The sequence below is a fragment of the Balearica regulorum genome, chromosome Z, assembly GCF_011004875.1.
Source record: "Balearica regulorum gibbericeps isolate bBalReg1 chromosome Z, bBalReg1.pri, whole genome shotgun sequence".
Classification (NCBI taxonomy): Eukaryota; Metazoa; Chordata; class Aves; order Gruiformes; family Gruidae; genus Balearica; species Balearica regulorum.
Genome location: NC_046220.1, coordinates 19,000,332 through 19,012,727, shown reverse-complemented (window position 1 = coordinate 19,012,727; position 12,396 = coordinate 19,000,332). Strand labels below are relative to the sequence as shown.

Genomic DNA, 12,396 nt, shown 5'->3' with positions numbered 1-12,396 from the left:
GTCACTATAACAGCAGTGTGCCTTTTACATGTTCTCTACATGGATATAGATTGGGTCAATCTTGCAAGAAGATACTCTCATATATTATAAGACATTTTGATTTGAGGATCTACAGTTCAAATAGTGAAAATTAATCAAAATTTCAAAGTCACTTTCTCTAAAAGAAACACCAGAGCTACTGCAGACATCCCTCTTTCACAACAAATACTTAACTTTAAACTATGGTTTTAGATACTGCTGAGATTAGAATAATTGAGTAATAATAATGATAATTGACCAGATGCACCTAATATTTTGGTTCTCCTATAACAAGTGAAAAAAAGGTAGATTTCACTCCACTTTGGTGTTCTTTATCATGCTAGGACAAATAAAAAATATTTTCCTTGTCCTCAAACAACAGTGAAATTTAAATTAAAAAATTAGTTGCAGTATCAAATAGTTAGGCGTTTCTTTATTCCTATTCTTACCTGTTGGATCCCAGGTTAGATTATGTACTGTCGCTTCCAGTAAAATTTGAGCATTCTTCTGCCACTGGTAATGTAACATCTGAAATTTTAAGTAGCCACAAACATTAGTATTACAACACTTCCTTCCCCTCCCATCCCCTTTTACAATAGAAATAGCATATCTTCACTGCACTCGCCAAGTTTTATGAAGGATGTTTTTAAAAATACATTACTAATCTACTAAAAATGGATGAATTCTGATTTTTAAACAAAGTAGCTTTCCATTAATCTGACCATACAAATAGTAGTTTCTAACTTCTTATTTTAAAAATACAGCTTGAAAAAAATTCAGTACATAAAATCATCATCAGAATCTGGGATTTTTTTAAAGGGAAGTCCAATTTTTTAATTTTTTTTTAAAAGCTAGTTCAAAAATTAAATACACCTGGTGTTTGATATCAGTAGTAGTACAAGGACACATCAATGATACTTCTCCCCTCCCTTTTTTAATACACAACAGGACAGTCAACTATCTTCAGATTTTGCATCATTACTTCATTCACTGGAACAAGCTGAGGATTAAATTCACAAAATATTTATCTGGTCTGTTTTGATAATAGGTTGCAGAGTTCTAATGCTTTGAATTATAAAAGAAACTGAAATCATTACTAGAAATAATATTAAGACCCAACAGGTTTTTTTCTTAATTCACAGACATTTTTAAAATAACCATCCCCCACTTCAAAAATATCAAACCAATAGATGTGAAAGCTAAGACATAACAACTAAATCTTTCAGAAGTTTGGTGGAAAACAGTAAGAAGTACCTGCAGATAAAGTATCTAAATGAAATATTTCTGAAGCTGTTTTTTCTGTTGTGGGGTTTGTTTTGTTACGATCCTGAACATTCTAGTAAATGGAAGGCAGAGACAATCTTACAACAACCTAAACATGCTGGAAATTATTGCATAGAGGTTAACTGCAAGAATGAAGTAAAAGAGTATTTCTTCAATTATAAATATTTGAAAGCAAATCATGGGTGGAGAGTGATTCCTCCATCCCTTACAGTTACTACACTAACTTTGAAGGTTCAAGCTAAGTGTACTGTTTACCAGTATAGAAAAACATTCAGGATAGACTGAACAGGTCCAATGATCAAAAAAGAGATTAGTACTTTTAAAAAGTTCGTATGAGCATAGAAAGTCACATTTTACCATTATTTTATTCCACTCCTTTCCAGTGGTATAATTTTTTTTCTCCTTCCATTACCAGCTATTTAATTAAGAAATAAAATACCACTGGTTTACATGTACATCAGGAACCATATGACTGAGCTGGTCATAGACAGGAACCCACTATACAGCCATGTAAACAATATAAACAAAGAGACCAAACCCCTGAAGAGGGAGACAGAAGCTCCTTGAGTAATTGCTGTCAAAGCCCTCATATCAAACTGACTTTAACTAGACTCTAATGCTTCTAATGATAAGACTAATTCATGGTTAAATAACTTGCTCTAAATTATATTATTAGCCAGAAATTAAGATTCTGGCCACTAATTCACTAAACCACTGTCACCAAAACTAAGAGGATAAATATTTTTCTTATTCATAGTTATAACACTGAAGTATAAGGACTTAGTCAGATATTCTAAAAAAGCTATAGACTTTTTGAAACTATTACAGATTTGACCATGAGCATGCAGTTTCATAAACCACAGTTAAAATCAGAATTGTAAAACATCAGGACATAAAGGCTACACAGGATGCTTCAGAAAGGAATTCCTGTTGTAACGGCTATACTTTTTGGAAAACAGGGACATGCACATCTTTTTGGGTTCTGGATTATGTCAGTTATTAATTGTAGTGTTAGATAAATCATCAATCTGAAGTATTACAGTACAACCTATTTCTTTTAAAACTATGTCGAATAGTATGTCTTTGCCCTCCTTCTACTATTTTCACTTCCCAAGGACCATCTTATCTCTCAATTTTATTCCAGCATTAAAAGACAACATCAAAGAAATCTTCAACTTTAAAGCTAAACAGAAAAATGAGTCACATTTTATAACTGAGTAAATGAATTAAGGAGTGATGAATTACTTACATTATGATGACTGCTGTTCTGCTTCAAGAGGCTAACTGGCTCAAAGACACAAATCACATTTCCATAAGAAGCTGCAATCTAAAGCAATTTATATTTATATGTACATAAAGACACACACAGAAAAACCAAGCTATAGAACAAACAAGAATAAACTGCAAATTGATTCTACTTTTAATCACTCTTGTGGATAAATTTGAAGTTCACATCCCTATTCCCTTTCAATAACAGAAAAATTACATCTAGCAAAAGTCATGAAGCAAGCATTGACAATAATAAAAATACAATTACTTAATTACATATTAGTCCTGATGAACTACTAAGAGTACAGGTGGACAGAAGCTTTTTTTTTTTTACATCAGATTTATTATCAATAGTGTTTCCACATTAAATTAAGTAAATACTCAAAAGAGTCTGCCGAGTTCGCATTCTCAGAAATGGAACCAACAACATCAGTCCAGGGTACTTTTGTAGACTTCCTTGGCATAAGGACATGCTGCATTATAAAAAGTTAATTCAGAAGACTAGCTACGCAAGCTACACACCCAATGCAGAGAACTGCAAAACAGAAGAACTACTAAATATACTACCATAAAATACTTAAAAAAAACCGTTGCAGCATAGTGAGCTTTAATTGGTATTTCAAAGTCTTATTCCATTAGCAGTATCAGCCACCCCAAATTTGCATTAAGATAAAATTAAGAGTATTATATCTCAAGATACATATATAAAAGCAAGCTTAAAAGACTTGCTAAGAAGAGCCAAAACAAGCCAAATACACATTAAAGACCTCAGGCAGATAGCCTGAGAATGTAATCACAAGGCAATGTTGCCTAAAACTACTCTGAAACACAGATTTACAAAAATGAAGGAGTCATGTATACATAGGTCATGTATAACAGACATCCTACATTCTGAAGTGATGCTTGATGTTAAAAGGTGCACAACTACAGTTCTGATATGCTATAATAGTCAGTTTCCTACTTCTGTGAAATTCTGGGTCAGAAAGTATTCACAATTTTCCTTTAACAGCATTAAAGAAAGTCAGTCACTTTATACAATACATTTTGATTTCAGCATCAGCCTAAACTGTCATACATATTAATATTATTTACAGATCCATTACAGAGGTACATGATCTGTACGTATGTACAAATCCATGCAGATCCTAAAGTCCATAGAGCTGTAGCTTCAAAAGAAACCCTCTGCATTAAAAAGAACAGTTAAATAAATTTCTATCACACTAACAACTTAAACATCAGCCTGACCCAAAAATGCCAAGAATAATATTATCACAGTTGCAAAATGCCTGAAGAAACTGTTTCCTTACATCTCAGGCCAATATTTGCCCTCTCTAATTCTCTTTAACTACCTCACTTATTTTATTCTCATAATTCCATTCCACATTCTAACAAAGAGAAGAATTTTCCTTTTTGCTTTTTTCCAAGTGTGGACAATTCTTCCATTTTTTATTATTTAGTGGGTTTTTAAGACAAACTAACATTAGCATGCCAAAATGCTAAACTAATAGTGACCAGAGCAACTGCTATCCCCTGAAAGTTTCCACAGGCTTCCACAATGACACAGCCGCTCAGAGTAGTATTCACTGAGCAGTATGCCACCAAAAAGAATAACACAAATTTGTGTTGAAGAATTTGCCGAACAACACAATAATCACCTAGACATCAAACAAATGTCTATTGTAGTTCCAAGACCTGTTATTAGAAATAACATGTGCAGAGAACCCTTCCTGACTTGTAAGAGAGAGGTTACAGTCATTCCCAACAATAGACAGTGGTAGTGAACACACCCTCAGCACATTTGCAGATAACACCCAGATGAGTGGTGCAGTTGATTCACTTGAGGGAAGGGATGCCATCCAGAGGGACCTTGACAAGCTTGAGGAGTAGGCCCATGTGAACCTCATGAAGCTCAACAAGGACAAGTGCAAGGTCCTGCACCTTGGGCAATCCCCAGCATCGATATAGACTAGCAGAATGAATGGATTGAGAGCATCCCTGCAGAGGACTGGGGGGTACTGGTGGACAAAAAAAAAACAAAACAAAACAAAAAAACCCCAAACAAACCAAACTCAAACATGAACTGGCAATGTCTCCTGACACCCCAGAAAGCCAGTTGCATTCTGGGCTACATCAAAAGAAGGACAGCCACCAGGGTGAAGGAGGTGATTCTCCCCCTCCAGTGAGGCCCGCTGGGAGTACTATATCCAGCTCTGGTGCCCCCAGCACCAGAAAGACACAGACCTGTTAGAACGGGCCCAGAGGAAGGCCACAAAAATGATCAAAGGAATGGAGCACCCCTCCTATGAGAGTTGGGGTTGTTCAGCCTGGGGAAGAGAAGGCTCCAGGGAAACCTTATTGTGGCCTTTCAGCATTTAAAGGAGACTTACAAGACAGATGGAGAAAGACTTTTTTACCAAGGCTGGACTTGACAAGGAATAATGGTTTTAAACTAAAAGATAGTAGATTTAGATTAGAAAAGGAAGAAATTTTTTTACAATGAGGATGGTGAGACACTGGAACTGGTAGAGAAGCTGTAGATGCCCCATCGCTGGAAACATTCAAGGTCAGGTTGCATGGGGCTTTGAGCAACCCAATCTAGTGACAGATGTCCTTGCCCACCATGGGGGGAGATTCGGCTAGATCATGTCTAAAAAGGTCCCTTCCAACCCAAACCATTCTATGACTCCATAATTCTTGCACTGGCATATAAGAATAAAGCATCAGTCCTTAGGGCAACAACTTTGTCCACCCTCACCAGTTTGTCCAATGTAGGAATATAACTGACAGCATCAGGTTCTCGTTTTATAAAGTTTTAGCATACTCCAAATAGTTTCTTCATACATTTATGCTTTTCTCCACCAGGCCTCCATATTACACAGAAGCCCTCAATACTTTTCTCATTCATCAGTAGGTCTGCAACTCTTACTAAGTTGCATTATCACTCATTACCAAACAGCAAAAATAAAACAATCACAGATCCTTTGAAAAGGACCCACAGACTGCCTAGTAAAAACCAAACAAAACCACTCCGCCCTAATACAGTGTCCTGGTTTCAGCCGAGATAATTTTCTTCATAGTAGCTGGTATGGGGCTATGATTTGGATTTGTGCTGAAAACAGTGTTGATAACACAGGGATGTTTCCATTCCTGCTAAGCAGTGCTTACACAGAGCCAAGGCCTTTGCTGCTCCTCACACCACCCCACCAGCAAGTGGGCTGGGGGTGCACAAGGAGTTGGGAGGGGACACAGCTGGGACAGCTGACCCCAACTGACCTAAGGGATATTGCATACCTCATGACATCATGCTCAGCATATAAGGGGCTGGGGGAAGAAGAAGGAAGGTATTCGGAGTGATGGTGTTTTTCTTCCCAAGCCGCAGTTACACGTGCTGGAGCCCTGCTTTCCTGGAGATGGCTGAACACCTGCCTGCCCATGGGAAGTGGGGAATGGATTCTTTGTCTTGCTTTGTTTGCATGTGTGGCTTTTGCTTCACTTCAACTGTCTTTATCTTAACCCATGACTTTTCTTGGTTTTACTCTTCTGATTCTCTCCCCCATCCCACTGGGGGTAGGAGAATTGACCCAGTGGCTGTGTGGTGCTTAGTTGCCAGCTGGGGCTAAACCATGACATACACATGAAATTATAAACCCTGGATTCTAAACTGTGCCTTCATACTCAAAATAATTAGCAGTTCCACTTATGAGAAAAAGATTTCTTATTTTAAAATGTCTTATTTAAAAAAACTTACTGGTTTTACTTACCAATTTTCTACAGGTAACCTATTAGCATGACAACCAACTAAAATTTTTAATTAGTACCTACATTTTTCTTTGACATCAGTAAAATAGTTTGTTCCATAAAGAAAACACTTCGCATAAACACTTGTAAATATAAACATATATATACATGCTTCCTTGGGATGATTAAAAATTCTCATCCATTTTTTTTGCCCTCATCTCATTCTTAGAGACAGAGAATTAAGTTTATCTCCAAAACTAGACTAGGAAGAGAAAAGACGGTGCCATGTTCCCCCCACTCTGCGAAGCCAAGGGAAAGGTGGGTCATATATGAACTAAACTGTTGCTACTTCAAAGTAGCTTCACACAAAGTACTAGCTTCCCAATAAACTAGAATTAGATTTAGGGAGCAAGAATGGAGAAAAATTTCAACCCATTACTTTCATAACTAGAAAATAACTCTGACAAACCAATTCTGTCATCCAAGGGGAGAGTGATGGAGATCCTTCAAAAAGAGTAAACGCCAGCTATTATTGAGAAAATGCTTGATAGCAGTTCCCCATAAAGCAAAAAAATAAAGAGGTACATAATTTGTAAGCTACAAATTATAACTGGATGCTTTCTAGAAAGGTTAAAAATTACAGCCTAAATAAGCTGCATTGTTGGCATTCTGCTTCTTCCTATAGATTTTAAACAAAGAATAATCTGAAAGTAAACTGAAGAGAAACCTGTGTGTCAATACAAATGAAAAAGCTGTAAGAAGAAATTCCATCCTTGCAACAGTGAACTGGAAATGTATCGATCAGTCCAATAAGCAGATTTGTAGCCATTCACTGCTTAGTATTTCAGGATTCTGCAAATACATCTAATTGCTAACAGAAACAACACCAACGTGCAGAATCAAAATGACCACATAAGTCTCCTTAAGAAACAAAAAATTCTGAAGCTTAGTAAGCTTGATCATTTGCTATATTCAAGTGTGTTAATTTACAATTCAAGGACAGTTTGTCATTTAAGTGCATACAAAACTACTATTGTGCAGTTAAGATGGCCTTGCAAATACACAAACAAATTTTATAATAACAACTGTGATATGTGATTTGTATGTGTATTTCACCATCTGTTAATAAATGGCTAATGAACTCAAAAAAACTTCCTAGTTAAGAGCCGCCAATGGAGAAACACATGTACTCTTTATGGTTATGAGGTACCAGAGACACAGAGAAGAACATTTCCTCACTTTCATTTATGTTCCTTTGCTACCATTGCAAGAGTTCAGCACTCAAACATTAAAAAGCAGGAACAGAGAGTGGCTGTGGATCCTCATCAGACTTCACACGTAAACATGAACTGGTGTCCATACACAGGTCTTGCCTCAGGATGGACACCAGAATCTAACCAAAGCTCTTATCAATTCGTAAGACTTATAGCCATGTGTAGAAGGCTCACATTATCTCCTCACTAGGACAGGCTTAAAGAAAGTAACAAAAAAACCCTCATAGATGAGCCAACATGGACCCAGACACAGTTCTTACTGAATTGGTGAACAGCTTCATCACACTGTGACATCCCAATGTATAGAGTTACCTAGTTATTCCTTCTTTACTGTGACAGAACAACTAAGACAGACCTCTATAAAAAGCACTTGAAACCTAAGAGCGTCTAAAATACAACATTTTTGATCCAGTTTACCTACATAAAAAAAGCTGAGAATTCAAGAAAGCAAGACCCTGTTCAAGAGCAGTTTCAAACCTTTACAAGTTGCTTGAAAAGGATGTCATTTTTCTGGATGACCTGAAAGTGATTTTTGTGGAAGGACTCATCTGATACCAGCCACTAAGATGTCAAAGCATGTCGATGACATGCCCAATAGTGTGAAGCCATAGTGAGTAAGTTTCCTTTGCTTCCACTTTATTCATCTTTTGTTCAATTTTTGTTATCTCCTCTATCTAGCCCTCTGCATATCTATATCTTCCTGTGCAGCCCTATATATCTTCTACAATCTTATATCTATGGTTACTATTTCACATTCACTGTGCTTCATATCACAAATAAAGACATGAAGCAAACAGCCATTTTAGTATTCGCTCTTCTGTATTTGCTTTAACTTGCAAGTATCCATAGCCTTGAGAAGATGCTTAACATGACACTGCTAGCACATTATTGGAAATGCTGCTATACATACCTTCCCCTGTTGCATTGAACAGTCCACACATCCCACCTGAATGTTTCCATGTTTTGCTCCAGGGATTATCTGCAATCTTTCAAAGTCAGTCCCCAATACCACAATATCACATCCTGATGCATATGCCTAAAAGAGAAACAAAAATTAAAGCTTTAGCTATTTACAGCATATCAGTGAAGTATGAAACAGCATACTCCACGTATCCTATCCATGTAGAACACTATAGACGGAATTAGAGGTATTTGCAGAGATCAAACAGATGTCTGCATTTTAAATCAAGGAACAGAAGTGGCAAATTACTCTTCCTCCATGCTTAGAAGTGCTTCACAATACTTGCATAACAAGCAAACAGAGGTTCAAGATAGAAAAGGCAAAAAAGATTGAGTTAATGAAAATATCTAACAGAAAAGAAAAAGCATGAAGAACAAAGTTCATGCAAAGTATGAAAAAGTAATATATTTCCTAGACTGGAGACAGAGGCATTTAAAAATATTTTTTTCCAAAGGGGGACTAGAACTCAGGAGCTAAAATGGTACAAAGCATTCAGTAAGGAATTCAGCAAAGGAAAAATTGATACGGGTAACAGAATGAAGATTAGTTATAGAAAAGCAAAGCTGTGCTTTCAGACTTGTTGAGTCTCCTGTTACTTGCATTCCATGGATTAATTTTATTTTCTCTTAAATATATAATGTCACTAAGTAATTTGATATATCTAACACATTCACATCTGACTTGAGTACTGCAATGTCCAAGTCAAAATATCTTCCCACCTTTACGCAAGTTTTGTTAGAAACTGAGTACAGATTAGAAGGGAGAGAAAGACTAACACTGGAGAAACCTGTGGAAACAACAGCGAGCAGAATCATACAATAAGTGTAAGGATATAGCATTCAAGGATTAAAGTCCTAGAACAAGGAATGCACATGCATTAAAGGAAGCCAGCAACAAAATTAAAAGCATAAAAAATAGTTTCCTGTTAGACAGCAATAGAACAACAGAAGGGCCAAAAATGTCATTTTAGTTGGCCAAAAGTTTCAAGAACAGAACAGCCTCACAGAGACCACAGATGGAAGATTTCCATATATTGACATAAATGCTTGTGCTTTACAACCAACCCTACTAATTTCTAGGGTATTAACTAAAAACACTTTTGACTTGAAAAAAACAGAAAAATTGAATGCTAGATTTACGAATTTGAAATCTGATGATCATGTTTTCAGGTGTTTCAGCCAAGCCTGACCTAGACTATCATAATATTACACACATTAAAATAAAAAAAATTAAAATTATGGAGATTTTGGTCCAAAGATAAATTTTCCCCACAAAGGGTTCAGTGATATTTCACAAAACAATCTTACCCAGAATACTGCAATCTCCATTCTCAGCCAATAGTTATTACTTTCCAACCAGCAGACCACCAGCCACTTTTAAAGTAACCTGATAATTGAAAATGCTGTCTAGAATGCTTGTGCACACTAAATGTAACCATATATTTATTTATGATCATTATTATTGGTCAGGGTTTTGAGCCCTTCCTGTCCCCTCTTCAGCTTCAAGAAGAGGTTCAAGCAGTGTAATTCCTCCTGTCGAAAAAGCAGCATTTATTACAAATTGACATATTAAACTGCAGGGTCCAAAGCAGTCTGATTTAAAATGTGTTACAAAAGAGGAGACTGAGTACTATTTTTTGTTGAAGTATTAAAACGATTCTTTTGATATCACAATTACATGAACTTCAGACCTGTTCCTCACATAACACTTTTTTCTTTAGTTAAAAACCATCTCACCTGGTGACTCATTGATTAAGTCCTTAATCCAGCCGGCAAAGGTTATTCCAAAGTAACATGCATACAATTTTTCCCAAAGGCATTTTGTTGAATTTACTGTTCCATGTGGAGGCAATTTTAAGAAAATTGGTTCACTTTAAAGAGATAACATGGCTTTATTAAAACTGTCTTCAAAAGACTGAAGTGCCAAAGACTGTATGAAGCCCACCTGCTCTTCTGTATGCCCTTCTAGGCCTCATCTGCACTTTATAGATTTAATATGGACCCATCTGGTTCTCTCCATTTCTAGCTTCACAGGCAAGCCTGAGATCACATAGTGTCACAACACCACAATATTCCCAACCACGGTGAGCAAGAACTAGTATATACAGTAACACCACTAGCAGCGATCCTGAAGTTCACAAACTAACCATTTTAATGGTATCAAGAACTCAACCAATTTTAACATATATCAAAACCCTGAGTACACCTGGCATTTTGCACCAGAAGAACTCCAGAGTAGCTATCAAACACTACACACTGAAGTCTCTAAGAACTGGCATTTTCATCAATGTATCACAAACAAGGACTTAAAATATGATCAGAACTCAGTCTATCTCCTGCTAACCCAGGCTCTGCTGGGTAGCACTGGCTCAAAGAGGTATGCAAATGTCCTACACTTGCTACTTCCTGGAAATGTCCCCTCTATGAAAGTAAATTCTTGTCCAAGAGTTATAGCTCCTCCTCCCTTTTGCTATGTTTAAATATGGCTATTATTTTATGTTTAATAATAACTTCTTGCCCAACTTCATATCCTGTATGTTTAAAAAAAAAAAAAAAGCTTGTCAAACTGGGGATGAACTTTCAGAAGAAAAGTTGGGGAGTATCTTCTCATCATAGCAGTTCTCAGTTCTAACAAATAATTAAAAGTGCACTCGTAAGAATACAGACCAGGGTAGGGATGAGAGGAGTGCTGTGATGGGTTGACACTAGCTGGAGGCCAGGTGCCCCCAAAGCCGCTCTACCACTGCCCTCCTCAGCTGGGCAGGGGAGAGAAAATATAACGAAAGGATCCTGGGTCGAGATCAGGACAGGGAGAGATCACTCACCAATTACCGTCATGGGAAAAACAGACTACTTGGGGAAATAAATTTAATTTATTACCAATGAAATCAGAGTAGGGTAACGAGAGATAAAACCCAAATCTTAAAACACTCCCGCCACCCCTCCCTTCTAACCAGGCCCAACTTCACTCCCCATTTCTCTCCCTCCTCCCCCCAGCAGCACAGGGGGGACGGGGAATGGGGGTTGTGGTCGGTTCATCACACAGTGTCTCTGCTGCTCCTTCCTCCTCAGGGGGAGGACTCCTCACACTCTGCCCCTGCTCCAGCCTGGGGGCCCTCCCATGGGAGACAGTCCTCCACCTTCTACAACGCGAGTCCTTCCCACAGGCTGCAGTTCTTCACAAACTGCTCCAGCGTGGGTCCCTCCTACGGGTCCTTCAGGAACAGGCTGCTCCAGCGTGGGTCCCCCACGGGGTCACAAGTCCTGTCAGCAAACCTGCTCTGGCCTGGGCTCCTCTCTCCATGAGGCCACAAGTCCTGCCAGGAGCTTGCTCCATCACGGGCTTCCCACGGGTCACAGCCTCCTTCAGGTGCCTCCACCTGCTCCGGCGTGGGGTCCTCCATGGGCTGCAGGTGGAATCTCTACACCCCCTCATCCTTCCTCCATGGGCTGCAGGGGGACAGCCTGCTTCACCATGGTCTTCTCCAGGGGCTGCAGGGGAATCTCTGCTCCGGCACCTGGAGCACCTCCTGCCTCTCCTTCTGCACTGACCTCGGTAGCTGCAGGGCTGTTTATCTCACATCTTCTCACTCCTCTCTCCGGCTGCAAATACTCCTGTTTTGGTTTCTATTTTCCCTTCTTAACTCTGTTATCTCAGAGGCCCTACCACCGCTGCTGATGGGCTCAGCCTTGGCCAGCGGCAGGTCCATCTTGTAGCCGGCTGGCATTGGCTCTATCAGACACAGGGGAAGCTTCTAGCAGCTTCTCACAGAAGCCACTCTGTACCCCCCCACACTTCCAAAACCTTGCCACGCAAACCCAATACAAGTGCCCTTTTAAAATCTTATTCTTA

At 38.4% G+C, this 12,396-nt stretch overlaps 1 protein-coding gene across 5 annotated transcripts in view; it reads right to left on the bottom strand.

The window, feature by feature from the left end:
• The window catches only part of DMXL1 (Dmx like 1), an 82,145-nt gene that overhangs the window by 62,840 nt on the left and 6,909 nt on the right, over nt 1–12,396 (bottom strand). For 4 of the 5 annotated variants that reach the window (XM_075741010.1, XM_075741005.1, XM_075741007.1 and 1 more), the window contains exons 2-4: nt 8,494–8,619; nt 2,552–2,629; nt 468–546 (exon numbers count right to left, since the gene is read on the bottom strand). In XM_075741010.1, coding sequence (XP_075597125.1) covers nt 468–546; nt 2,552–2,629; nt 8,494–8,619 — 283 coding nt within the window. The remainder of the gene's footprint in view (nt 1–467; nt 547–2,551; nt 2,630–8,493; nt 8,620–12,396) is intronic. The other variant, XM_075741009.1, reaches the window with a different exon arrangement.